This window comes from Manis javanica, chromosome 1 (assembly GCF_040802235.1).
Source record: "Manis javanica isolate MJ-LG chromosome 1, MJ_LKY, whole genome shotgun sequence".
NCBI lineage: Eukaryota > Metazoa > Chordata > Mammalia > Pholidota > Manidae > Manis > Manis javanica.
In genome coordinates this window covers 151307836-151335116 of record NC_133156.1, presented here as the reverse complement: position 1 = coordinate 151335116, position 27281 = coordinate 151307836, and the positions used below count along the sequence as shown (strand labels likewise).

The window sequence follows — 27281 nt, the reverse complement described above, 5'->3', positions numbered from 1 at the left end:
CCCTCTACTGCAGTTACTGTCAACATAGGAAAATATTACAGAAGCAGTGCTTGTATTTTCCATGCTATACTACTATCCCTCTGACCAACTTATGACTGAAAATTTTTGTGCCCTTTTACTCCCCTCACCCTCAACTACTCACCCCAACCCCTCCCCCATAGTAACTACAAGTCACTACTCAGTGTCTGTAAGTCTAGTGCTGTTGCATTCATTTTGTTTTGTGTTTAGATTCCACAAATAAGTGAAATCATATGGTGTTTTGTCTCTGCCTGGCTTATTTCACTTAGCATACTACCCTCTAGGTTGATCCATGTTGTTCCAAATGGCAGGATTTATTTTCTTCTTATGGCTGAATAATATTCCATTGTGCATATATACCACCTCTTCTTTATCCACTCCTCTACTAATGGACAGTTAGGCTGTTTCCATAACTTGGCTACTGTAATGCAGCAATAAACAGAGAGGTGCATTTATCTTTTTGAATCAGTGATTTTGTTTTCTTCAGGTAAATTCCTGGAGCTCCATGTAAGAATTACTGGGTCATATGGCATTTCTATTTTTTATTTTTTTAGTAATCTACACACTGCTTTCCACCGTGGCTATATCAGTTTACATTCCCACCAACAGGGTAGCAGGGTTCCCCTTTCTCCACATCCTTGCCAACACTTGTTTTTTCTTTTCTCTTGGATAGTGGCCATTGTAACTGGTCTGAGGTGATATCTTATTGTGGTTTTAATTTGCATTTCCCTGATGATTAATGATGTGGAGCACTTTTTCATATGCCTGTTGGCCATCTGTATTTCTACTTTGGAAAAATGTCTGTTCTGGTCTTCTGCCCATTTTTTAATCAGGTTTTTCTTTGGTGTTTAGTAGTATGAGTCCTTTATGTATTTTGGATGTTAACCCCAATAGGACAAATCATTTACAAATATACTCTCCCATACTGTAGGTTACATTTTTGTTCTGCTGATGGTGTCCTTGGCTGTACAGAAGCATTTTGGTTTGGTATATAGTCCAACTTGTTCATTTTTTATTTTGTTTCCTCTTCCTGAGCAGTTGTGTACAGGAAAAAACTGCTCACACTTATGTTTGAGAGATTTTGCCTATGTTTCTTCTAAGATTTTTATGGTTTAATTTCTTACATCTAGATCTTTGATCTATTTTGAGTTTACTTTTGTGTGTAGAGTTGTAGACAGTAATCTAGCTTCTTTCTTTTGCATGTAGCTGGCCAGTTTTGCCAACACCAGTTGTTGAAGAGAGTGTCCTTTCACCATTGTATACTCATGGCTCCTTTATTACATATTAAGTGACCATATATGCATGGGTTTATATCTGAGCTATTGTGTTTCATTAATCTATGGGTCTGTTCCTGTGCCAGTACCATCTTGTTTTGATTAGAGTTACTTTGTGGTATAGCCTGAAGTCAGGGAACATAATATCCCCCAATTAAATTCTTATAAGCTACTCCTACTAAACTAATGTGATTTAGAAAAAATTTAATTTTTAAAAAGTTAGAGATTCTCTTCCTTGTTATCTTGTATACATTTCTCAAATATGTTTATCCATAAATATGGATTGCTTGCAGTTTCATTCTCTTACATGGAGCTGTCAAGTTTTCCCAGACCAGTTGTTGAAGAGGCTATGTTTTCCCCACTGTATATTCATGGCTTCTTTATATTATTCTATTAATTGACCATATATGTATGGGTTTATATATGGGCTATTTTGTTCCATTCATCTATGGATCTGTTCTTGTGCCAGTACCATATTGTTTTGATTGCTGTAGTTTGATAATAGAGCTTGAAGTCAGGGAGTATAATTACCCCAGCTTTGTTCTTTCTCAGACTTGCTTTGGCTATATGGGGTCTTTTGTGGTTCCACATGAATTTTAGAACTATTTGTTCTAGCTCATTGAAAAATACCATTGGTATTTTGATAGGGACTGCACTGACTCTGTAACTTGCTTTGGGCAGGATGGCCATCCCATCCATGAACATGAGATTATTTCCATTTATTGGTTAATTTCTCTCATGAAGAGAGTATAGGTCTTTCACCTCCTTGGCTAGGTTTATTCCTAGGTATTTTATTCTTTTTGATGCAGTTTTAAATAGAATTGTTTCCCTGATTTCTGTTTCTGCTAGTTTGTTGTTAGTATATAGGAATGCAACAGATTTCTGTGTATTAATTTTGTATTCTGCAACTTTGCTGAATTCAGTTAGTTATTAGTTCTAACCATTTTTTGGTGGATTCTTTAGGGTTTTCTATATATAATAACATCATGTCATCTGTAGACAGTGATAGTTTTACTTCTTCCTTTCTGATCTGGATATCTTGTTTCTTTTTCTTGTCTAATTGCTTTGGATGGTATTTCTAATACTATGTTGAATAAAAGTGGTGAGGGGATTTCCTTATCTTGTTCCCAATCTTAGAGGAAAAACTTTTAGCTTTTAGCTACTAGGTGGGATATTAGCAGTGGGCTTGCCATTTATATATGGACTTTATTATGTTGAGCTTTCTTCCCTTTATACTTATGCTAAGAGTTTTTATCACAAATGGATGCTGAATTTAGTCAAATGCTTTCCTGTGTCTAATGAGATAATCACGATTTTCAGCCTTCATTTTGTTAATGTGGTGGATCACACTGATCTGCAGATATTGATCCATATTTGCATCCCTGGGATATGTCACGGTTAATCATAGTGTATTATCCTTTTAATGTATTGTTGAATTATGTTTTCCAGTGCTTCACTGAAAATGTTTGCACCTATGTTCCTTAGGGAAATTGGCCTGTAACTTTCTTTTATTGTAGTGTCTCTGCCTGGTTCTGGTTATCAAGGTAATGCTGGCTTCATAAAATACATTTGGAAGTACTCCCTCCTCTTCAGTTTTTCAGAAGAGTTTGAGAAGGACTGGTATTACTTCTTTACATGTGCATTAGGCTGCAGTAGTGAAGCCATCTGGTCCTGGGTTTTGTTTTCTGGGAGGTTTTTGATTACTGATTCAATCTCTTTACTAGTAATCAGTCTCTTCAGATTTTCTATATCTTCATGATTCAATCTTGAATCATGGTTGTATGTTTCCAAATTATCCATTTCTTCTATGATGTCCAATATGTTGGCATATTAATTGTTCACAGTAGTCTCTTGTGATCCTTTATATTTCTGCAAAATCAGTTGTAATGCCTCTTCTTTCATTTCTGATTTTCAGTCCTTTTTATCATGGTTAATTCTAACTAAAGGTTTGTCTATTCTTTTTATCTTTTCAAAAAAAGAGCTCTTAGTTTCATTGATCTTTTCTGTGAACTTTTTAGTTTTTATTTCATTTATTCCCACTCTCATTTTTTTATTTCCTTCCTTCTCCTAACTTTGGGTCTGGTTTATTCTTATTTTTCTCATTTCTTGAGGTTTTAACTAAGGTTGTTTACTTGAGAAACTTCCTAGTCTCTTAATGTAGGCATTTATTGCTATGAACTTCCCTCTTAGAACTGCTCTTGGTGCATCCCATGTGTTTTAGTATGTTGTATTTCCATTATTTGTCTCCCTATATTTTTTTTATTTCTTCTTTGATGCATTGGTTGTTACAATAGCATGTTGTTTAATCCCACATAGTTGTGAATTTCCCATTTTTCTTCTTGTAACTGATTACAAGTTTTATACCATTGTCTCTGGAAAATATGTTTGATATAACTTCCATCTTCTTAAATTTATCAAGACCTGTTTTGTGTCCTAACATATGATCTGTCCTGGAGAATGTTCCATGGATACTTCAGAAGAATGTGCATTTTGTTGTTTTGGGGATGGCATGTTCTGTATATGTCTGTTAAGTTCATCTGGTCCAGTGTGCTGTTAAAGGCCAGTGTTTCCATATTGATTGTTTTGTCTGAATAATCTATGCATTGATTAAAGTGTGATGTTAAAAGTCCCCTACAATTACTGTACTGCTGTCTATTTTTCCCTTTATGTCTACTGACATTGCTTTGTATACTTAGGTGTTACCACTTTGGGTGCATAAATATTTACATGTTATATCCTCTTGTTGCACTGAACTCTTCATCATTATGTAATGTCATTGTCTCTTATTAATCTGTTTTAAAGTCTCTTTCGTCTTTTGTAAGTATAGCTACCCCAGCTTTCTTTTGGTTTCCATTTGCATGGAATATCTTTTTCTATCCTTTCACTTTCAGTCTGTATGTATCCTTACATCTGAAGTGAGTCTCTTGTAGGCATCATATACATGGGTCTTATTATTTTTAATCCATTCAGCGACTCTGTCTTTTGACTGGAGAATTTAGTGCATTTATAATTAAAGTAACTTTAGATAAGTATGTACTTATTTCCATTTTGTTCATTGCTTTCTGGTTGTTTTGTAATTCCTTTGTTCCTTTCTTTTTCCTCTTGCTCTCTTTCTTTCTGATTTGATTTTTTTGGTAGTGGTATGCTTAGATTCCTTTTTATTTTTTGTGTATCTACTATAGTTTTTAACTTTGTGGTTACCATGAGGCTTCCATAAAACTAATATTTATAATTATCTATTTTAAATTGATAATTTGGAAAGCATTTTAAAGTTCTACATTTTAAAATCCCACATGCTTTACACTTTTGATGCCATAATTTACATCTTTTTATTTTGTGTATCCTTTAACAAGTGACTATAGTTACTTTTACACCTTTTATATTTCTGAAATTTTATACTCTCAACATGTACTTTTATAATCAGAAAAATGGCACATTTTATTTTTATAAACACAATTGTGCAATCATGCACACAGCCTGAAAAGCAACAAAATTCAGATCTTCTTCATCAAATTATGAACAAACATATAAAGTCACCTATGAGAAAATTCAAGTTATTTCAACCTCTATGATAAGGTATGAAAGTCATATTTATTTAGAACTGTATTTATCTAAGTGAAAGACAGTACAATTGATTTAAGTTTTGTTCTCTTACCTACCCTGTAAGAAAAGTTTGCTTTAATTCATTATCCCTAATTATTTAAGGTAGAAGAGCACATAACATCTATTTCCCAAGACAGTAAATCTAATTTGCATTAAAAAGAATCAGGCCTCTATACCTGTTTTTTGTCTAAAAGGGCAGCTACATGTTACTATTTAAATGCAAACTTATTTTTTATACAATATTTTTATTAAGGTATTATTGATATAGACTCCATTTATGAAGGTTTCACATGAAAAACAATGTGGTTACTACACCCATACTATCGAGTCTCCCCAATACCCCATAAATGCAAACTTATTTAAATGAAGCAAAATTGAAAATTCAGTTCCTCAGTTGTACTAGCCACATTTCAAGTGTTCAAAAGACATGCAAACACAGAATATCTCTATCACTATGGAGCGTTTTATTGGCCTGTGCTACTCTGGTCTTTCTCCTGGAACCAAAGTCAGGTTCTGGTTCATGACATTTCAGAATTCAAAACATCTGTAAGTAAAAATTTTAAAAGTGATCTAAAAGTTGAAGATGGCACATGCATGCCTAAAACTCTAAGAATTTCTTTGAAATGTCTCACTCCTTTAAAATTATCTAAAGGCAGTCACATCTGAAGTTGCTTTGTTCTAAGTGTAAAAACTCTCATTGTGAAGGAAGTCTATTTTATGAACTATAATAAGAAACTAGAAAACATGGAAAAATAAGAATCCATCCCATAGAAATTCTGGAGTTCATACATTTCTTTCTGAGCAGTATAATTAGCCAAGGAATATTTTCTAATCAAATGAATATCAGAATATATCAATGAAAGCTAAAAGGATCATTAATGCAATTTCACCAACCAAAAGGGGCACATATATGCGTCAACCACATAGCACATAGCCAGAGTATATTAACCAGCTTCTGTACATTTACACCCAAGTTTCTTAAGAAATTAATTAGGATGTACTGCTAGGAAGAAGAATCAGGAGTAAAGAACAAGAGTTTAAGATGATGCTTAAAGATATTTTCAAATGGAAGAAACACTTTGCAAACCTCAAATTGAGACCAAAAAATCAGAAGAGGATAACATGGTAATCTCCAAATCTCTCTTTGCTGATGTCAAGCTTTAAAATATATCTAATGATAGAGTTTGAAAGGAAGGATTAATGTAGAAATCCTAACAAAAGTGAAAAAATCTAATGGTTATATTATTTTGAAAACATATTAGATTGCAAGATAGAAACAGCCTGGTTATAATGGAAATTATAGTATTTATTGTGTAATGATAAGCAACCTTTTACTTTTATTTTACCTCAATTTCCCTATCTGCTTTTTTTACTACTGACAAACTCAGGTTGATGATTTATCCAAATGACACGTGAATTTTACTTTTAACGTGTTATTTTCAATCTTTGGTCACTCCTAGAATGGTTCAATTAAATATTCCCAGTATTTCCTACTATTAAATAAAGCTTAAAGAAAAAAATGGGAAGGTATTATGGACTGGTGCAGGGAATCAAGAGCAAGAAGATGGCCATCAGCTTCAATTATAGTGACAGTTCAATTACCCACCTGGCTCACTTACAATGGGAGTATTAGCAAAGTTTTGATGGTCCACTGCCTTAAGCATAGTTCCACTTAGGGCAACAGTATGCAGCCTGATATTCAAATCTTCATCCCTAACACAAAGCATTAAGTATCCTAAGTAGTGGTAAGTAATTCATGAATGCTTTAGAGACCCTTCATAGATGGTAAATCTATAACCATAGACATATTCTAGGTGTTTAACAAATACTCATTAAAAAATGTTAGACACAGATACCTCAAAATTAATACCACAATAGAAACTATTTTAGACCTAATTTAATACAGCAAATATAATATACCTAAGCTAATATATATATATGAAAATTGCCAAATAACCGAAGTAATAACTTTAATAGATTTATTGCTCCCCTTAAACACTGACATAAAAATAAAAATCTGTAATTTGGTACAGAAATTGGGGTAAAACATTTATTAAAATGTACTACACACTAATAAAGAGCAATGCAGCCCTGCCAGAGTGGAAGCACATGGACTGCCCCAGTGTGCAGGGGCCCAGGCATGTGGGGGCATCTCAGCAACCTTCCTGGCAACATAGCCTGGTAGGTGAGGGTCCCACGCAGCCCCTCCAAGGTGTGTTCTGGCACTGGTACCTCTGAGTAGAGCTGGAACCTCGATTCCGTTTCCTTTTTAACTGGGCGCACTGCTAGTGAGCGGCTGAGGCCACAGGTTGTGAGGTGGGACCCCGGTTGTGGCAGGGGCGTGGCCAATGGGACGGTGCCCTCCCGGCAGGAGGTGACGTCATGCCAAGGAGAGCTCTGCACCTGTGGAGGAAGAATTCATGTGTGGTCTGCTGGTAACTGTTTCTTTGTTACTTTGTTTCAAGGATGGCATGTTCCAAAGTTTAGGAACATAAATAAATGGGATTTACTTTCCCATGACCTGGTTGTACTTCTCTTACTTGGTCTGTGGGGTCCAGGATGTCACCTATGCACCCCACCCAGGAAGCCAGCTCCTGCCACCCTGAGGGGATGTGGCCCTGGGCCTAACTCTGGGGTCTGCCCAGTCTACACCCACATCCATGCCACTCACACTCAAGTGATGTCAGGGGCAAAGTACCACAGCCTCATGCACACACCTCACCTGCCTGACAACATGGGTTTCAGCCCTTCCCCCGCAGAGACTGCAGGGAGGGCAGGCCCTTGGGCACCAGTGGGTGGCAGCTCCACCTGGCACATCCATTGGCCCACTCCCTCCTCTTTTCACACAGCCTCTCTGTCTCTGTCTCCAGCTCTGTCTCTGTCTCCCTCTGTCTCTCTGTCTCCATCTTTGTCTCTGTCTTTCTGCCTCTCTCTGTCTGTCTCCCTCTGCCTCTGTCTGTCTCTGTTTCCCTGTCTCTGTCTCTCTGTCACTGTCTCTCTCTGTCTGTCTCTGTCTCCCTCTGTTCCAGCCATGACCCCCAAGACCAGCGTGGCCCTGCTGACCTGTGGGCTAACTGCCCAGCCCTGCCCTCAGCGGTGATGTCGGCAATGGTGTCTGGTCATGAGATAATCATTTGATACCCATCAGTACTGGGTGCCATTGGAAGAATTTTTTTACTACTCTTAGGTCTAAGCTGGGGCTCTGTAACAAAAAACAGATTAACAAGAGAAAAGCACACAATTTACTTCATGTAAGTTGTGCATGCGATGGGAACCCCCATAAGCAAATGAAGACCTGAAGAAGTGGGCAGCCCAGGGGTTTCTGTACTAGGTGGAGTAAAGAGGCAGTTGTGGAAAGGAAGTCCCACCGAGGAGTCTGTCAGCAAAGAGCTCCAGGCCTGCCTCTGGTGACAAAGCTTCTTTCTTCCCGATACGGCGGTATGAGTGCACGACTCTCACTGGAGTTTCTGCTCCTGTTTGGGAAGAAGAGAGGGTCAGTGCCCTTATGCTTGCTGCTTCTCAAGAACCCTCAGCTCAAAATGATCCTGGCGCCAAGCAGCATAGGTCAGGCGCTGGATTCTGCCACCCCACAGACACCACATGGTGGACAGTCACATCTCACCTGCCGCCAGGTCCTGAGTGTAGATAAGGAGATGGACTCAAAGACAGGCAGACCCTTGGGCTGGTGGCAGCTCTGAGCTCGGCCCTTCCCAGCCCACCAGGCCATGTCACATGTCCTCCCAGCTCACTCCAGCCATGGTTCCTCCCGTGGAAGGTGGGGAAGCCAGAGCCTGCCCAGGTCCTCAAGGAAGACAGAGGAAGAGGAGGGAGGAAGCAAATGGAAGAAACACTTGTCAGTAGGGCCATCCCCATTCCTGGTACCACATCCCCAGGGCCCAGACAAGTCAAGGGTGGGAGTCCAGCCCCGGGGCCCCTGATGAAGTTTGTGCCCAGGGCCTGACTTCATTCTCTGCGGAGGGGCCCAGACATGTTCCACCCTGGGTGCAGCAGACCCCCCAGCCCAGTCATCAGGCAGCTCTGCTTTCACCAGCTAAGCACAAGGGACAGGGTGGCCACCTCCCGACAGCCCCACAACCAGAGCCAAACAGGCACCCGGGACCAAAATAACCATCAGATGACTGCAGCGCTGGCTGGTACCTTCTGCCCAAAAGCAAGCAGCTCGAGCAGCTGCAGCTAAAAATAGCGAGAAAGGCGCATGCCCCTTGGAGAAGGAGGAGGAGGGCGGCCAAAGACAAACAGGATGAGGTCGCTGCGCTCCTGTTCTGCTGAGGCCCTGGTGTCCCAGCCCCAGGTGGCCCGGCGGAGCCTGGACGCTGTGGCCCACAGCGTCTACCCGCTCCTGTTCAAAGCCAGCTACTTTCTGGAGCAGGCAGAGGTGATCCGTGTTCTGCTGGGGCACTGGCCACTGGAGGAGTTCAGACTGAGCGCCCTGCTGGGGCCCAGCGCAGAGTATCCAGTGGACCTGCGGGACCGGGCCTGCAGGGCCTGCCTGGAGGCCTGTGTGCAGGGCCTCTCAGACTACGTGCTCCAGGCCAAAGGCTGGAGGCGGCTGCGAACGGCTGACCTCACAGGAGTCCGAGACGTGCAGGTGCAGCAGTGCCCCTGTGGGAGGGCTCTGGGCAGGTGGGGCCGCACAGAGCTGCTGTGCAGGACCTGCTGCCAGCTGCAGGTGGAGCCCTGCACAGCCCAGAGGCCCATTCAGGTCCTCGCTGATCTCTTTGTTACCGATGGCAACTTCAAGGTGGTGGTGCAGGCCCTGGGGCCGATAGGCCCCACTCCCCTGCAGCTGCACTGCCTCTCCTTCAGGGCGGACAGCCTGGACCCTGGCCAGCTCCTACATGTCCTGCGTCTGGCGGGGCCCCAGGAGCTGCACAGGCTGGAAGTGGTACACAATGTGCGGCTGCATGCAGGCCACGTGCAGCAGCTGCTGACCCAGGTGGGCTTCCCCCGGCTGGCCTCACTCACCTTGCCTGCCAAGGCCTTCGACCCTCCCCCTGGCAGCCCCCGAGCCCCTGACGGTGAGGACCCCTTCTTCACCTCCATCTCATGGGAGCTCAGCCAAATGAGCCAGCTCACTGAGCTGAGTGTGGCCTTCTCCACGCTGACTGGGAAGATCCAGAAACTGCTTGGGTGAGTCTGGAGCGATAGCACGGGCAGCCCCCAGTGTCTCAGTGGGGTCAGGCTCACACAGGGCCTCCTGGGCAGGTTGAGGATGCACTGAGGGGCCATAAAATGGGACCTGGCCATAAGGCGGGGTTAGGTGGGTATCTCAGCCTGGCACACACCAAGAGGCCAAAAAGGGGCAGGTGTTTAGCATGAACCACACTGTTCATACAGACAAGTGGGCCAGAGATGCTGCCCAAATCCAAGCTCCCAGACACAGGCCTCCTAGGCTTGGCTGTCAGGCCTGTTCCCTCGACCCTTTTATGAATCCAGATTCAAGGTGCAGGTATGAGTGGGGCAGGTGGGAAGAGGTGCTCAGTCTGGGGCCTGATGTGGATGAGAGTTGGTGGGGCTTCCTTGTGGGTGGGGGAGGGGGTAGGAAAGATGCAAGTAGGAACGTTTTCCACCATGCAGGGCTGGGCAAGGCTGCAGAGAGCTCGCTGTGGGGTAGATGCCAGGGGCTCCATGTAGGGTGCAGGGGCGAGAGGTGGACAGGAGGCTATCTCAACAGGAGGACGTGGGGACAGACAGCAGGACCCTGGACATCCTCCTCACTGAGCACTCAGCCAAGTGACACCAGACCCTGGCCCAGTGTGTTGGAGGGCAGGGGACCAAGAAAGTACCCAGATAGGGGTGCCACTCCTCACCAGCCAGAGCAGAGCCTCACCCAGGTTGTGCATTTACTGGTGCCAGCTGCCCACCCCACCAGCATCAGGACTCAGTGGGGCCCCAGGCAAGGCTGAGGCTGGGCTAGACGGCTCCAAGGCCCTTCCTGCCCTAAAATCATGGGCTTCCTCTCTCCACTCAGAGGGAAACCAGTGTTTCAGTCCCTGCCAAGCCACACATCTCCCCCTCCAGCAGACACGGCGCGCTCGGCAGGGAGCTGAACATATCCCCACACTCAGAGCATGGTGGCTCATTGACAAGACGGATCTGCCATTCTAGCCGCTGAGGACAAAGCCAGGCCTGTTTTCAGGTGAAGGTGATTCTTCACCCACAGGGCCACAGTCTCAATGCCTTGGCCCTCCCACTGGGGCCATGGGGCGGCCACAGCAGCCTGTAATGAATAAGCGTGGCTGTGTTCCTATAATGCTTTACTACCTATGGACACTGGCATGGGAATTTCATATAATTTTCACATATCACTAAGTATTCTTTTGATTTTTTCAGCTATTTAAAGGTGTAAAAACCATTTCAGCTCTCAGGCTGAGCTAAGGCAGTGGGTGGATTTGGCCCAGGGGCTGCAATTTGCTGGCCTCTGAGACAGGCTCAATCGGTCTGCACCCAGAGTCCCTCTCACCTGTGCTGTCTTTTCACAGAAACCTAGGGACCCCGCTGAGAGTGCTGGACCTGGCCAACTGCTCCCTGAACCACGCGGACATGGCCTTCCTGGCAGCCTGCACCCATGCCACCCACCTGGAGGTGCTGGACCTCAGTGGGCACAGCCTTGTTGACCTGTTCCCCTCCACCTTCTCCAGGCTGCTGGGCCGGGCCGCCCCGACACTGAGGATCCTCACCCTGGAGGAGTGCAGCATCCAAGACAATCACGTGGGCATGCTGGGGCTGGCACTGAGCCCCTGCCGCCAGCTCCGTGAGCTCCGGTTCCTGGGGAACCCGCTGTCGGCCATTGCCCTGAGGCGCCTCTTTGCCGCTCTCTGTGAGCTCCCAGAGCTGCGGTGCATAGAATTCCCAGTACCCAAGGACTGCTACCCCGAGGGTACCGCCTACCCCCAGGATGAGCTGGCCATGTCCAAATTCGACCAGCAAAAATATGATGAGATTGCCAGGGACCTGCACGCACTGCTGCTGCGGGCTGGCAGGGATGACATCCGGGCCTGCACCCCAGTCTTTGGAAGCTTTGACCCAGACATTCAAGAAACGAGCAATGAACTTGGAATGTTCTTGCTGCAAGCTTTCAAAACTGCTCTGGAGAACTTCTCCAGAGCACTGGAGCAGATGGAGTAGGGCCTTGCACAGGCCAGGGCGCGTCTCACACCTCAGCTGCCTGGTGGCCTGGGCTGCACATCTGCTCCAAAGCATTTCTTAATGAACACTGCACACAGCATCCATTAGGTGCCGTCGCAGAGGAAGCCCTGGCTTCCAGGAGTCACCCAAGACCACTTTAGCGTGAGGGCAACTTGCAGCCGAGCCCTAGAGTGGGAATGCTGAGGGGTCAGCAGGAGCACCCCACACAGAGGTAGGCATCAGAGAAGCACTGAGAACCAAATGTCAGCATGGGGTGGGCGCTCGGAGGATGGCCCGTGCGAGGCTAGCAGGAGGCAGGAGGATCAGTGCTGGCCCACCACAGGACTTGGCTGGGCTGAGCAGAGGGAGGAGCAGGGAATGACCAGATTGCGTGCCTGGCAGCCTCTCCAGTGGGTGTGGGAGGCAGTGACATGTTTGCACACTTAAAACCTCCAGTCCAGCACAGGACAAGGGATTTGGTTGTTAATGGCTCCTGTCTGACCTAGGAGGGCGTGAGCAGCAGGCTTGGGCTTTGCTGGCACAAGGCTGAGCCTCAGGGCACAGGGTGGCTTCTGTCCCTGTAGGGAAGACAGTAACTGTGAGGACACTGCCCCCCATCTCCCACCTCCAACAGGACCCAGACCCTCTGCTCAGGCCCAGAGGAGTCTCCTGCATGGTTATTTGAGTCCTAGCACTTGAAGGGTGGTTAATTTAAATACTGGGACTTGGTTTCTACCAAGATCTGACCTGTGAAGGGTTGAGCATTATGATGATTACATACTAATAAAACAGGTGGTGGCTTATTCAGCTGTGGCTTTAATTTCAATGCAATTCAGAATTTTTAAAAGGACCTGAGTCTGAAAATAAAGTGTTTTCTGAGGGTAAAGGCCAGCTCTTGATGGGGCCAACCCCTCACTCGAACCACTGCAGTGGAGATGGGGGTCCTTGTGTGTGCATCTGGTGTCCCACCAGGACACCAGTGCAGGGCGTGAGTGCTGCAGCAGTGCGCCTGGCCTCTGGCCTTTCTCCACTGCGCCCATGCCCTTAGGCCACCCCGAGGTCTTGCCTTCTCACCACCGTGAGGTGCTGGACACCCAGAGGTCTCTGGAGGGGGCTGCCTGGGCCATGTGAAGGGCTCACATGAATCGGGGTTCCAATTCTCAGGCTCCCCACTGATGTCCCACCCAGGCTCAGGCCCCAACTCTTCGGCATCACAACTCTGTTGTGGGACCCATCAAGGCTTTGAGTGCACTGCTTGCCATTCATCACCCTCACGAGAGGCTTAGTTTCCCTGAAGACTGCAGGAGGCCACTGCCTGCAGAGCTGCCACAGAGGCCCATGGCTCCCTCTGCACACCTGCAGGGAGGGTCGGCTTACAAGTCCTTTTCTTTTCTCAAGATTTTCCGTGAGGCTAACAAAAGACACCCCCATTTTTCCCGCTCCCACTCCATTCAAATGCCCAGCGCTGTTTAACCCAGGGGTTCCCAGGCTTTGCCACACTCAGGAGAACTGTCAGGACAGAAGCTCAGGAGTGGTTCCGACCCTGAGACCCAAGAAGAGCTGTTTGCAGGGAGAGAATCAGAACACACGCTGAGCCGGGAGCAAGGAGGCCCACTGCCGCAGAGTCACTGGTGGCTGTTTATTCACCATTCCTGGTTCCTCTCTGAAGTTTGGCCTTCATTCTCCATTATCACCCTGAGGCTCCTTGAGTCTTAAAATAAACCCCCTTGTAAACTAGCTTGAACTGATGAATTCTGAGCTAGTTTGACTTGATCTCTGTTGCTCACAACCAGGGTCCTAATGTAGAGAGAATCAGAGTGGCTGTTTCTGTCATTCCTAGGATGGATGAGAGTTCTTCTGGCATCAGCCCCTGGAACCCAGTTCAGACATGCAGGGAGGACCTGTCTCGGGTGGACCAGGCCCACCAGCAGGCCCATCTAGCTGGCCTCCAAAGCTGAGCTGCAAGGTCCAGCAGGACCCAGGAGGGCGCATTTCCACCCGCAGTACCACTTCTGCTGTGCCCATGGCCATCCCTCATGCTTGGTCACGAGACACCCAGACCTTTATTAGTTCATGTACACTTATCACAGATTTGCTTTTATGCAGTAAGACTGAGACAAAGCCGCTAATCAGAAAGCCTTTCCTCTCCTGAGATGATCTCAGTAAATTATTCAGCTATCAGACTTCTTAAAAAATTCAGCCTGGAATGCGTAGCTACATATTGTAATTAGATACTTTTTTCTTTTCAAGAACACAGTTTTTTTGGTGATGTTTCTTCCCTGTCATAATATCACATCCTTGGTACAGTGTTTGCAATTATTTTGTTATCATTAAATCAACATTATCTTCCAATCCATATATATATTTTACACAGAGAAATACATGTAAGAATTCTATAGCTATCCCTATGGATTTTAACAAGGGGAAAAAAGCGATTGAACAGATGAATTGCCTAGATCAACTCACAGTCATAGCCTGCTCCTCATTTTATTTTTGGAACGTCCAGGTCAATCCTGATACCTTCTAACTTTATTCCAAAATAGAGCACCTGAAATAGGTACTTCCACAGGAAGCCCAATTAGAAAATAAAATCTGTCCCCTGCCCCCTGCCCTAAAGCCCTTCTAAGCCACTGCAACCTCATCCACAGTGTGACATCACCAAATCAATGAAGAACACACCCCCAAGGAATGGCAACCTCTCTACAGCAGAAAAGGCTCCCTTCACGGGTGAGGACCTGTCTCCTGCAGGATCCTGTACCCCAGAGCACTCTCCTCACCTTGGGGCTCAAGGTTTCGGTTTCTGCAACTTCAGGGAAGGGAGGGCAAATAATGTTTTACACTTAAGTCCCTGTGAATTCTGCACACACATCAAATAGCTCTTGGGCTCCGAGTCTTTGTCCTAATTATACAAACCATTTTAGCTCAGTACTGTTCCACTACAATCTCACTTTATCCAGACTCCTCTTGGGACCCCTGTGAAATCATTACAACATGCAAACATTCCAAAACTAACAAAATCAGTTTTAAAAGGAAGAATGACATCAAATTAACCCTAATTAAACTTGCTAATGGAAGGCAGCCATGCCACACAAATACAAACTCTGCCCAGTATCATTTTCTATAGAAAACTGGTCTTCCTGCAGTCTCAAGCCAGTATATAAACTGATTTGAATGATCTGAATATGTTTATCTAGCTATTCAAGGAGGCTACACTGAAGCATGCTGGACATTCGAAAATAGGGTAAGAGTTAACAATTCACCTTGAAAATCATTTAAATTCATTTACTAAATGGCTGGCTGTATTTTAAAGACAAAACCAAGAGAAAAGCATTAAGAGGGTTATCCAAGGCAAATCAGTGGCATGACAGGAACTAGAATACATCCCACTCTAAGCAAGGGTATAAACCTCCAGGAAATACCACCAGAGAAACTTTTTAGTCCATATTTTCCTGAAGAAATTATGCTCAGATCAAGTGGTGGCAGTGCAGCAGGAAGACGGCACTCCAAGCCACGAGAAGCATTCTGAGCAGAGGCCCCAGGATGTATTGGGTGACTTATTTCAGCTCTCTTAACTGGTTCCCTGGTCTCTAAAATGGCACCAAAGGTTGAAAACACATGCAAGCATGAATTACATAAGCTTCAGTGTGTGATACTCAACAAACAGCCACTCTAATCATTACTACCCCATAATTAAACCGGTTTCTTTTAAGTTTAGTATTTTAGAAGTGTGTTACCATACAGACAGGATTCAAAAGCAGATGGACCTTCCCCCAGTCACTGCTAGACCATCCAACAACCACATGGAGGGCACCAGCATTCTGGAGCCAAATTGCCTGGGCTCATTCCGGCCCACATTACCCGCATGACTTCACCAGGTTGGCTTTCCCTCACCTGCTCTACTTCCCTCATCCCTGTACAATGAGGGTGCGCAGAAGAGATCACACAGCAGGCCTGACACTGAAGTCCTTTCAAAGGCCTGCTCACCAGGCTGACTCTTGGCTGGCCTCTGGGAACCTGGATTTTGGGAGGGCTCCCACCACCATTAAACTAGTCAGAGCAGGTCGCAGTGCCTCAACTTTGTGCTAAGAGCTTAGAAGCCCTGCTTTCCTTCTGGGAGTTTAGAACTGCGTATGTGCCAGGCAGAGGGCACCTGTATGCCAGCCCTCCGCGGAAGCCCTGGGTGCTGCTCAGCAACACGTCCCATGTGTCCTCGAGACTTGTCACCAGGGGAACGAGTGGATCTTGGGCGGCTGCATGGGAGGGGGCTCTGCAGACCGGGTCCCCTTCCTCTGCCCTATGTGCCTTCTTCCTTTTGATTCTGCTTTGGACCTTCCCACATAACACAACTTAGCTGTGGAGCAACTAACCCTTCGAGACTTCCCAGCACGTCATCCAGCTGAAGAGTGGGCTGGGGTGCCCCTGACCCGAGGGTAGTAGCAATCTGTACCTAGTGCCTAAGGTCAGGACTAGGACCTAAAGCACAGTAAAGCCCGATTCACAGCAGCTTCATGAACAATGGGGCCACAGGGGCCTGCCTACCTTTTAGTTTGTGGTAAGAATTCAGATGTATGTAATAACATTGTGCAAATAATAAAGAATGACACACATAAAAAGCACTGATACTTTTAAATGGCAATGCTTTTTTATTGTCACTGCTAATAAATACTATCTGCTTACTGAATACAGACACAAGCGAAATTCCAAAAACATTAGGGTATCAATACTGAAACACGTTTTTTTCCCCTTTGCAGGGAAAGCTCTTCAAAACAATATAAATCCTTGATGCTTTCTATTGTCATCTGTTAGGCAGTTTTATACATTACTGACAAATGCTAAATGTAATTTTAGGAGAGAGAAAAAGAATTTGAGGAGAAAACAATTTAGGGGGTGATAAAAACAGAGTATTACTTTAACAGTGAAGATCCATAATTGACTTTCTTAAAAACAATTTACCATAGAGCTAAAATAGGACATTATACTGTTCCACTCAGTAAAATTCTAATGGCTTAAAAAATGCTTCTGGGAAACTGCATCCTTAACAGCAGAGGAGGATCAAGGGGACACCCTGTGTCCTGAGGCCTTGATGTCCTGCTCAGAGGGCAGGTGGGCTGTATGCACACAAGGCCACAACACAGGCAGCAGGGCAGGAGGAGGAGGGAAAGCGTGGGGCACCCCCAAGTGGCCTGTAGTCACAAGAAGCAGCTTTATATGGCTCTCACCTCACTTCTCCAATAGGGCCCTCTCAACTCTCTTAAACGTCTTCAGTTGGACCATCAGGTCCCAATATTTGAGGTACAGCCACATGAGTCTCCCATTCTGGCGTCTGTTGGAATTCCAGACATCACCACAGTACGTATCATGCTGAAATATGTCGGCCAGGCCAGTCGCCATGTCCAGGTCGGCAGCAACCGGGTCAGAGGCCGCACGGACCAGCAAGCTCTTCTCTATGCCCAGCCGCTTGCTGCGAGGGACGATCAGGCTGCAGTAGATGCTCTGCCGTTCTGTAAGAGCATCTTCAAACTCTTTCAGCAGAAGCCTGGCTCTTCTCTGCCAGTCGTCTTCCTTCTCCAGGTAACTCAGGTAGGCACTTCCCAAGGGCTGCAGCTGTCTCTTTTCTCGCATGACCCGAGCCCGTTCCTGTTCCAGAAGCTTCTTTTCTTCTACCAACTTGCGCCCCTGAGAGATGAGGGCTTCCCGGTAGCTGGCTGTCCTGTTTTGTTCCTTTTCAAGTTCCAAAGACAACTGAGCAACTGTACGCCGATTTTCAGAGATCATGACATGGTACTTGGCCTCGAGGTCCTGCTGGAAAGCAGCTGTCCTACGGTGGTATGCTTCTCTCTCCTTCTCTATTTCTTTCTGGGACTCCCTAGACCAAATCCAACCTGACATGAAGAAATTGGGGGAGAAAAACACACATAACAAAACATCAGAGCTGAAGTTCTCTGATCTTTATTCAAAGAAAATAAACTGCTAAGGGCAGCATTTCAATGAAGTCTTAGGCACTTCTGCTTCTGCTGAGAGGTATGAAAAATATAATATTTTGTATGAAATCACATAATATGCCAAGTTCTTATCTTAAAATCAGGTAAGAGCTCCCAAGAGACTAGTCTGACAAGACTGCATCCAGGGATCCCTCCGTTGCCTGATTTTCTATGGCTAAGAACTACCACTGTTTGCTTGTGCTCTTAAACCTACACCAACTGCCCCCTCTGGCCACAATGCCCCACATGCTATTGGCGAGGTTTAAAAATTAACACAGGTGTAGAGGGCTGGAAGCAATATCACCCCGGAGGTGATGTCACTCCAGAAGTGGCATCTGGGCACCACGAAGTGCTACAACCGGAAGTGCTATCACCAGAAGCAGAAGTGACAACACCAGATATGAGATTAGCCTGGAAGTGACATCTTTGTGAGCCTGTGCTCAGAAATAAAAGTGCAACACTCATTTGCCATCAGTGGGGAGTGAACCTCCTGATCCCAGCTTTGGTTTCCATGTTTTTTTTGTATCTTTCTCTGTGTTTTCTTTAAGCTCTTCATACACTCCTCTCAAGTTCAGTTGGTTTGTGGAGCTGGTCTCCACACATGGGCATGCTTCAAATATTATTGGCCAAGTTATTTCAGAACTGAATAAATTTCAAAATGTGTTCCACTACTGATGATCACTAGTAAGCAGCTATAGTCTGATAGGGTACACAAGTGGGGTGGAGTAAGAAATTTAACCTCAAGACATGGTTTGGCTGCCTTGCCCCAAACTAGAGCACCCTGGGACAGAGAGTGAGCGGAGGCTGGAGTGGGCAGTCTCCACTCGGCCCCACTGCACAGCAACAGCCAGGCCTCGGCCCTCTGCTGTGCCCCAGGTCTGAGAAGAAGGAGGTGCTGGTTCTGCACAGGAACACCTCCTCTCCCCGCACTATTGCACATCGAAGTTCCAGGTGCTTCAGTATAAAACAGAAGCCACTGTGGTGACAGGCAACACATTCTGGTGCAGGAAACCAGCACATTCGGAATCAGTGCCACATGCCCAGGCCCAGCACAATTGTCAGTCCCAGTCCCAGCACAAATGTCAGAGCCACATGCCCAGTCCAGGCACGAATGTCAGTCCCAGTCCTGGCACAACTGCCGGGGCCACACGCCCAGTCCTGGCACAAACGTCAGGGCCACACGCCCAATACTGAGTCCTCAAAATCGCAGGTTCAGCCTGTGCAGGACACATGTCCTGCATGGACTCATTCCTTGAAGACAGGACTGTGCAGCAAGTCTTCAAAGCTCAAGGTCTCCAGGCCACCAAGGGCGGCAGTCCGGCTCTGAGGGGTCACCTGTGCGGGCTCTCACACACAGCCAGGCTGCCCCCATGCTGCTCTCCCACCCCTGGGAACCACTGGAGTGCCTATAGCCTTCCTGGTCCCCTCCCTCCTTTTGGTGTCCCTTCCCGCTCCTCCTTCTGCCAGAGGCCACAGCAGGGGAGCTGATCTGTAAAGGAGCAGCTTCATGTAACCGACAGGCACGGAAAGGTGGGCAACATGCAAAGCGGAGAGAGGAACAAAGAGCCAGTGCAGTTTGGGGTGGGTTCGGGGAAGGCTTCGTAAGTCGATGGATGTGAACAGAGTCTGGATGGCCAAGTGTGACCTGGGAGGAACGCTCCCTCTGCGCAGGAGTAAGTACAACTGAGCAGATCACATGCCTGTGCAGACAGCAGACAGCTCCCAGAGGAGCTGGGGCAGTCACTGGAAAAGCCCCACAGATGCTGATAAGGAAGTGAAATCGGACCTGACACCACTCTGGTGTGAGCAGAGGGTCAGAGGTGAAGGTGGGAGATGGGCAGGGCCACCTCCTGTGCTGGTCTAGGTGCAGTCTCATTCAGGTCCTGTACTGACACACGTCAAGTGGTGCAGACACAGGGTACCCTGGACCACACGGCACAGGCTGTAGTCACCAGGAGTTCTGGGTGGGTGCCCTTAATCAGGAGGTCTCCAGGAAGACATACCGGGTGGAGATCACCAGGGAGGGTCAGAGTTAGTAGCATGTCAGTCCAAAAACGCTCAATTCTGGGTCTGAACTGGAACACTCTTGCCTTACAACTTTAGGCAGACACAACTTTGTGGAGCCTTAGTTTCAAAAGGCAGAGAAAAGAGAGCTGGGGCTCCCACTTCTGGGACAGCAAAAGTGCTCTCCCTATTCATTCTGCTGAAAATAGCCACTGGACATCTGTGCACAACAAGCAGCTGACTATGAAAGGCAGACGGGGGACTCTGGGACCCACAAACACCTGGGAGTGTGCCCTAGGACTCTGTTTTGCCTCTAGATAAAACTTGATGCTTAAGTGCCAATGGGTGCAGATTTTCTTGTAAAAGCCCAACAAAAATTTCTCTGCCAAAGGACTAGGAAAGGGGCCCCGTAAGACAAAAAACGTTTAGACAATAACCACTCTACTCACGCCAAACCGTTAGCAGACAACTGTATCCCCACAACCCCTGGGTGGGCAAAGGCTAGGGAAACCCTCCTGGTTCCCCCTGGGGTGGTGGCAGAGGAAGCTGTGTGGGACGTGGCAAAAAGATGTGCCCACCTCTCAGCTCTCCAGCCACCTGGGAGAGCCCCAGTGGAGGCCTGGGTAGCGGGGAAGAGGGCCTCCTGCTCAGGCCTTCTTCCTGATGCCAGTAGGCTGGGGGCCCAGCGGGAAGCGTGACCTTCCATCCCTGACTGCAGGAAGGAGGCAACCACACCTTTCCCCTGATGAGCACTGTCAAAGAAACCAGCCTGGTAAAGATTGAGTAAGAACCAGAATGTCACAACATAATACTCAAAATGCCCAGGTTTCAATCAAAACATGAATCAAGAATATTTCAAATTGAATTAAACAAATATAATCAGTAGATACCAATACTGAGATGACAAAAGACGTTATCATCTGATAATTAAAAGTTTAAAGCAGCCATAAGATGTCTAAACAAAGAAATAGAAAGTTTCAGAAATGAAATAGAAGACATAAAAAACTAAACAAATATCAGAACTGAAAAATATAATTAACTGAAAAATTCTTAAGGATCCACAATAGGTGTGGGAAGAGAGAAGCTGGTTAAAGGGCTAAACTATTCAGTATGTCCCTTATAAACATGGACAAGACATTCTTAGCCAGACACTGGCAAATAAATCTACAATATTTAAGAAAAATTATATTGCATGATCAAGTGGGAATTATTCAAAACACATAAGGCTGGTTCTACACTCAAAAGTCAATTGATATAATCCAACATGTTAGTGGCCTAAAGAACAAAAAGCACATGATCATATCAACTGACATAAAGACAAAACTCAACACCCATTCATGATAAAAACTCAGAGAAAGAGGAAGGGAAGGGAATGTCCTTGCCTTGATAAAGGCATCTATGAAAACCCACAGCTAACGCTGTACGTGATGGTGAAAAGACTGAATCGTTTTACTCTCACATCAGGAACCATTTAAGAGTCCTGGAAGTTCCAGCCAGTGCAGGAAAGCAAGAAAAGGAAATAGAAAGTAAACAGATTGGGAAGGATGGAATAAAACCTAAGTTTTCTGGACTCTCTTGTCCCCTCCTGGCGTGAGCCGGGAGCTCTGTCCTTTCACTCTATCTCTAAATAAAAGCCTGTACCTTGCTCTCCTACCTTGACCTAAGTTTTCTAAGTTAAACAGAAATTAACTCAAAATGGATCATGGACTTTTATGCAAAAAGTAAAACTAAAACTTTAAGAAAAAACAGAGGGGGGAGTCTTGAGGATGTAGGGCTAGGTAAAAATTTCCCAGACCTGCATGCGAAGCATGATCCTTAAAAGGGAAAACTGATAAAGTGGACTTCATCAATATTAGAACCATTGTTCTGTGAGAGATTCCATAAATAGAATGAAAAGACAAGGTACAGACTCCATGTCCACAGACCAGAGTCCAGCTCTCACAACCCAACAATCCTATCAGAAAACGGCTGGCAGACCAGAACGGACATTCCATGCAGAGGACAGACTGATGTCAAGTATGTGAAAAGCTGCTCCAATCTTTAGCCATCAGGCAAATGCAAATTGAAGCCACAGCAGAATGGGTAAAATAAAACCACAAAATAAAAATAATGACCACAACAAATACCAGCAAGAATACCAAGAAACTAGATCACTCACACCGCTAGAGAGAGCTAAAACCCTGCAGCCACTCTGGGAAACATTCAGGCTCCTCCTTAAAAATTAAACATCACCTCCCAGGAAGGCTGACAACAGCAGGCAGATCATGGCTCAATGATCTGCACAGGGCCTGCAGACCCAAATAGGGCCCTGAGGGTACTGCCATTTAGAAGCTCAGGAGCCTGCCGCCTTGCAAAAACACCACTTAAAAGTCGGAAAGGTGAAGAACCTGATGAGTGAGCTGAAGGCTTAGAATGGCACTGACTCCTGTAGTCATCAGAGGCCCCAAGGTGACTCCCACTTTCCATCTGTTTTCAGACCTATCTCCAGCTTTATAGCCTTCCCCAGTAATCTTTGCTTCTGATGTTCTTGCCTTCTTGGACTTTTTGAAATGATGCTTTGTGATCCTGAGAAGGGTGGAGAAGTATTTTTTTCTTCCTGATTATTTTGTTTAGGTAATGTGATTGAAGAAAAATTTTAACTTTGCAATCTTATAAGAATTCTCCAAAAATGTGTCATTACATAGGTAAGAAGTTATATTACAAAATATGGGCATCAACTAGCCTCCTAGCTGGTCCAGGAATAGCCTAGAAGTAAAGGCAGACAAGAGTAGTTGATAAATGCCACTCTTGCTGGCTTCCACTTCCCATATGAAACCCTGCTGACCTGAGAAACCCAGTCCACAGCAAGTGCCAATGCAAACAGAGAGCAGCTTCTTTGATTCAATCCCTCAGTTCCTCACATTCTTAAGTGCCAGCCCAGAAGCATGGGATGTGGGATACAACTCCTGAATATAAGGAAATGTATCATGTAGCGGGGATAATTACAATTGACTTGTGGCCAGTAATTTCCTTAAGTAGTACACAGTCAAACTGGTGAGGATTTCTGGCCAAGATGAGCAGAGGTGTCACAGATGAAGTCTCCCAAAGACTGATTTTCTAAACATTAAACAGACACCCAAGACTGGTTTTCTTTCATGTCCATTTTATTCCTCTCCATCCGTCTTTACAAAAGCAATTGGAGCAAGGGAGCCCCTTAGGGCAGTGAAGCCTCCACAGGGCGCTAACAGTTATTGACACCTACTCCACACAATGCTTCTGAATATATTGTCTTATTCACCCTCAGAATGCATCGAGGTAATCATGATGCTACCTGCCCTGGACAGGGAAAACAAGCTCAGAGGGTTAAGTAATTTGCCCAAAACACACTGTATGAGACAAAACTAGGGTGTACACTTTCATCTGTCAGGGTCCATTTCCAAGGTCTTTGGGCTCCCTACTTTCAACCCAGAAAACACAATTATTGGGAAAATGATAACTTACGAAAAGCAGCCAATCCCAGCATTGGCACCAACAAGGCATAATTCCATCTGCTTCCTTCACCCCCATCAGCCCTGGAATTAGGCCGGATATTCCAATTTGGGGGGTCATTTAGGTTATTCATGGAGATACACCTTGAGGCAAATAACAAAACTATTAAGCACACAATAGGAATAAAATACATTTGTCACAAGTGTATCATCTACAGACTCACATGAATCCCTTTTTTATTCCCAAAAACTTTTGTTCAGTTTCACCTGAGTATTGTACAGGGTAAGCCTTATGGGATTCAAAGGAGAAATAAACAATGCCTTAAGACAAAAGCAACTCACACTGTAGTCAGGACAGAGACATACCTCACATAACTGAGATGCAAGTAAAATGAGATACGTTTTCTAATGAAAATGTTTAAAAGTACGGTTGTAGGTAAAAATCCATAAATAGGAAGTTGTGAAAACACTGGCTGCTTCAGAGAATGGTGTATAGGGCTGAGAGGCCGAGGCAAAGGGTGTGTGGGAGACACTGGTGGCGATGAACACCAGAACTATAGGCATTTCTGCTTAAAGCTCACGCTGCCTCAATAACTAGGATGGGACCTGATGTTAACATGAATTTACGAATTTACTAAGTACCTACACTAGGTTGGGCATTTTCATAAAAGAGTCATGAAAGCTTTCAGCTTATTTCTATGGACTGCCACAAAAAATGCTGATCATAACAAATAATCAAATAAGAAAAAGGAACTTAGTTTGAAAATTTTAATAGGGTTTTCAATAAATAATTAATACCTAGAAATATAAAGTTCTCATTGGCAATAAAGAAATGCCAAAAAAAAAGGTGGCTCATGACATAATGTTCAGTAGTTTGTGGTAACCAAAGAACAGAAACAGTGGTTATCTAATAATTCTAACTTTTAATGGTGCTCATTCCCTCCAAGGCAGTAAAGCCCAGACTGAGGAATAAGTAATTCTAATAAACGCAAAGTCAGTGCACACATATTTTTTATGGCCTTAGTTACCAGTAGCAAAAACTTTAAGAAAAAACATAAATGTCAATATAAGGGGCCGGTCCACTGTAAACATAATTAAATAATTCAAAATTATGTTTGCACACAATTTTGCACCAGGAAAATCTTAATAAAGTTAGATGAAAAACAAAATAACGGTTACAGGAATTACGACTACTGGTTTATTTTCCATCCCACTTCTTTCCACAGATTTCAGATATCGGACATAAACACTCGAAAATAAGAACACTCTGTGGTCCGGAGGTGAATTAAGCGAGTCAACAGGGACACCTTAGCCCCGGGGGCTGAACCGGGTCCACAGAACCGACCCGGGCGCCGCCCCATCCCCGGCCCCAGACCCACCGCGACACCGGCCCGCTCCCACCGGACCTGCCCCGACTCCAGAACCCATTCCGACACCAAATGGACCCCCGACTGCGGCCCCGCTCCGGCCCGCAACCCACCCTCGGTGCCAGACTTACCCCTGAACCCCCAACGCACGCCCGGCCCCCGAACACCGCCACCTTCCGGGCCCGGGACCTCGGACCTACCGCAGGCCTAGAGCGCCAGCTTCCGCGGTCCTCTCCGCGCAGGCGCAGGGACCCCCTAGCGATCACCCCCGGATCGTGGCGGGGTGCGCAGGCGCAGTGCCCCTGTTCGTCACGGGGGGCGCGTCATCGTGCGCAGGCGCTGCGCGAGGACTGGTGGGACGGTGCTGCGAAGGTCAGATATGTCGCGGGTCCGGGCGGTGTCGCGGTTGCTGCGCGCCCAGCGCCTGGCGCTGACCAGGCCGGTGAGTTGGCGGCGGGCGGTCCCCGCGCCTCCGCCCCGGGCGAGACTGGGGGCTATTGGGCCGGGGCGGGAAGGAGGCCACTCGGGGGCAGGGGCCGGCGACTCCGGCCGGGCCTGCGAAGGGCACGACTCCGCGGACCGCCCCGGGCCCTCCCCTGCGTCCGCCCGGGGCCCCGCGGGCTGAGGCCGTCCCCGGCTCTGCGGGCGGGCGCGGCATCGCTTCCGCGGCGGTCCGCGCCCGGCTCAGGGCCGTCGGGGCAGGTGGGTGGGCGTGGTGGCCTCCGTGCGCCCTCTGAAGGGCAGGGCTTTAGCCCCGACGGCAGAACCGGCCGGGCGAGGTCGTCGGGCTGGCTGCGCGCGGTGTGTTGACGCCGAGGGTCGGTCCTCCGAGGACGGCCGTTGGGGCACCGCTGTCCCGGTCCCGGCCCCGGTCTGTGCCCTGCGCTCTTCACGACCCGTCTTCTGGCTCTGCCCTCCGGGGTTCCTCTCGAGCACACGAGGTTTTGCCGTTGCCGTTCTGTTAAGTGACTTCGCCCCACCCCCACCCCCGCCGATTTAGTGATTTAACCTTAAAAGCCCTGAGGGGAGCCAAGGTATTCAATAGTATTGACTTATACCTGTAGTATTTTACCTGAAGTTTTCATTTTGAAATAGGGATATTAAAGATGATAGAAAATGTGAGAAGGTTTAGTCAAAGACCCCTCCAGCCTCCGGAACTCCCTTCCCCCACCACTCACCCTTTGTCAATTCATGAAAAAACATTATTGTCCTTTTATCTGTGCGGGACTAGAGGAATTCTGGCCGTGAGCTTCTGAGAGTGAGAATAATGTTCGAGCACAGGTGCAAACCTCTCTTTTCCTATTGGCTTGATTCAAAGAGATCTGGGTTGAATCATTTGTCAATGCCAGCACTTTACCTTCAGTACCTCTCTGAACCTTCACCTCTGTCCTGTGTTTAGGTACTTGTAAACCTGATGGCAAGATACAGATAACAAAATTGAACCACAAGTTGGGCCTTCTAAAAGATGGTTTTGGGTTTTTAGGAAGTGTTTTTATCTCGAAGCTAGCTTATCCTATGAAAATTAATTCTACCCCCAAGCAATATAATTTATTGGAGTTAAAGATTGCCAAGAAGAAAAGCATCCAATTATTAGAACAAAAAAAGAACTTTATGATCACTGACAGAGAAATGCCCGTGGAGAGCAGATGATGAGGATAATTTGAATAAAGTCGACAGAGACTTTTCCTTTGTCTCATTTTATTCAATTCTGTGATGTTTCCGAGTCATTGTGTATTTGCAGCTGCTCTCAGAAGTTAGAAAATTATCAAACCAGTTCTGCTTTTATCCTTTTCAGTTGCCCCAGGACACTGATGCAATTTGCACATTGTTCCAAAGTCATTTCATGGAAAGGAAAGTAAAACTGAGAACTTTAATAGTTGGTGAACTGCTCACTTCAGATGAGATTTTTCAAAAACTTTAAGAGGAATAGCCCAAGTATTGTTCTAGAATAGGGCAGTCTCTTTTCTTTGAATGTATTGTTCTGAGTGTTTTCATGGTGTGTCCAGAATTACTTTATTCAGGCCATTGTAGCACCCTTTTGTTTTGCTTCATGGGATAATTACAGTGCAAGTGGCATTCATTTCTGCATTCTGTGTGATGCTTTTCCTGGGTCCCTTGAAAAATTGTGGTTTGGTTTTAATACATAACCTGGATGTTTGTGTTAGTTTGGAGTACCAGAGATGTTTCCAAGCCTCCTTGAATAGTGGGGAAAGTACAGGATTTGTAGCCAGCCAGGCTGACCCAAGTTCAGACCCCACTTACTCTGGATAGACTCACTTTTTCTGTGTGGGGTTAGGGAGTGTTCTGTGAAGTAACATGAAATCTGTGTGTGGTGCTCCTCACAGCCTCTGCTCTGTAACCTTGTGAACTGTGTTTTAAGCATCTCTGTTTTTAAAACCTTTAATTTTTTTTTTTGAG

At 46.0% G+C, this 27281-nt stretch overlaps 3 protein-coding genes and 1 long non-coding RNA gene across 7 annotated transcripts in view; 2 read left to right on the top strand and 2 right to left on the bottom strand.

The window, feature by feature from the left end:
* Positions 1-4610: 4610 nt before the first annotated feature.
* Positions 4611-9182, bottom strand: LOC118971898 (uncharacterized). Its single transcript, XR_012132179.1, has 4 exons — positions 9054-9182; positions 8518-8697; positions 8264-8368; positions 4611-7298 (listed from the first exon to the last, which is right to left on the bottom strand). It is a non-coding gene; the product is annotated as an uncharacterized lncRNA (long non-coding RNA).
* On the top strand, positions 9112-12851 carry LRRC14B (leucine rich repeat containing 14B). The gene is made up of 2 exons (XM_037015608.2): positions 9112-10046; positions 11399-12851. Exons 1-2 carry the CDS (start codon positions 9112-9114, stop codon positions 12042-12044), a joined length of 1581 nt encoding a protein of 526 aa, XP_036871503.2. The 3' UTR covers positions 12045-12851.
* A 3813-nt stretch (positions 12852-16664) lies between these two features.
* CCDC127 (coiled-coil domain containing 127) lies at positions 16665-25201 on the bottom strand. Of its 2 annotated transcripts, none has more exons than XM_037015610.2 (3): positions 25064-25201; positions 23510-23640; positions 16665-17926 (listed from the first exon to the last, which is right to left on the bottom strand). In XM_037015610.2, the coding sequence occupies exons 2-3, from the start codon at positions 23628-23630 to the stop codon at positions 17265-17267; spliced, it is 783 nt and encodes a 260-aa protein (XP_036871505.2). In that variant the 5' UTR covers positions 23631-23640; positions 25064-25201; the 3' UTR covers positions 16665-17264. The 2 variants fall into 2 exon arrangements, with proteins under 2 accessions (XP_036871505.2, XP_036871504.2); XM_037015609.2 differs by having other exon boundaries at positions 24995-25129.
* The window catches only part of SDHA (succinate dehydrogenase complex flavoprotein subunit A), a 36183-nt gene continuing 34050 nt past the window's right edge, over positions 25149-27281 (top strand). The window contains exon 1 of one of the 3 annotated variants that reach the window (XM_073238548.1): positions 25149-25305. In XM_073238548.1, coding sequence (XP_073094649.1) covers positions 25243-25305 — 63 coding nt within the window. In that variant the 5' untranslated portion in view covers positions 25149-25242. The remainder of the gene's footprint in view (positions 25306-27281) is intronic. The other 2 variants (XM_037015606.2, XM_037015607.2) reach the window with 2 other exon arrangements.

Bases quoted from the DNA above. Each gene is read 5' to 3' on its own strand.
- LRRC14B (XM_037015608.2), top strand. From the start codon at position 9,112: ATGCCCCTTGGAGAAGGAGGAGGAGGGCGGCCAAAGACAAACAGGATG. The intron at 10,047-11,398 runs GTGAGTCTGGAG...GTCTTTTCACAG, and splicing joins AAGATCCAGAAACTGCTTGG to AAACCTAGGGACCCCGCTGA.
- CCDC127 (XM_037015610.2), bottom strand. From the start codon at position 23,630: ATGAATAACCTAAATGACCCCCCAAATTGGAATATCCGGCCTAATTCC. The intron at 17,927-23,509 runs GTAAGTTATCAT...TCTTCATGTCAG, and splicing joins GCTGGGATTGGCTGCTTTTC to GTTGGATTTGGTCTAGGGAG.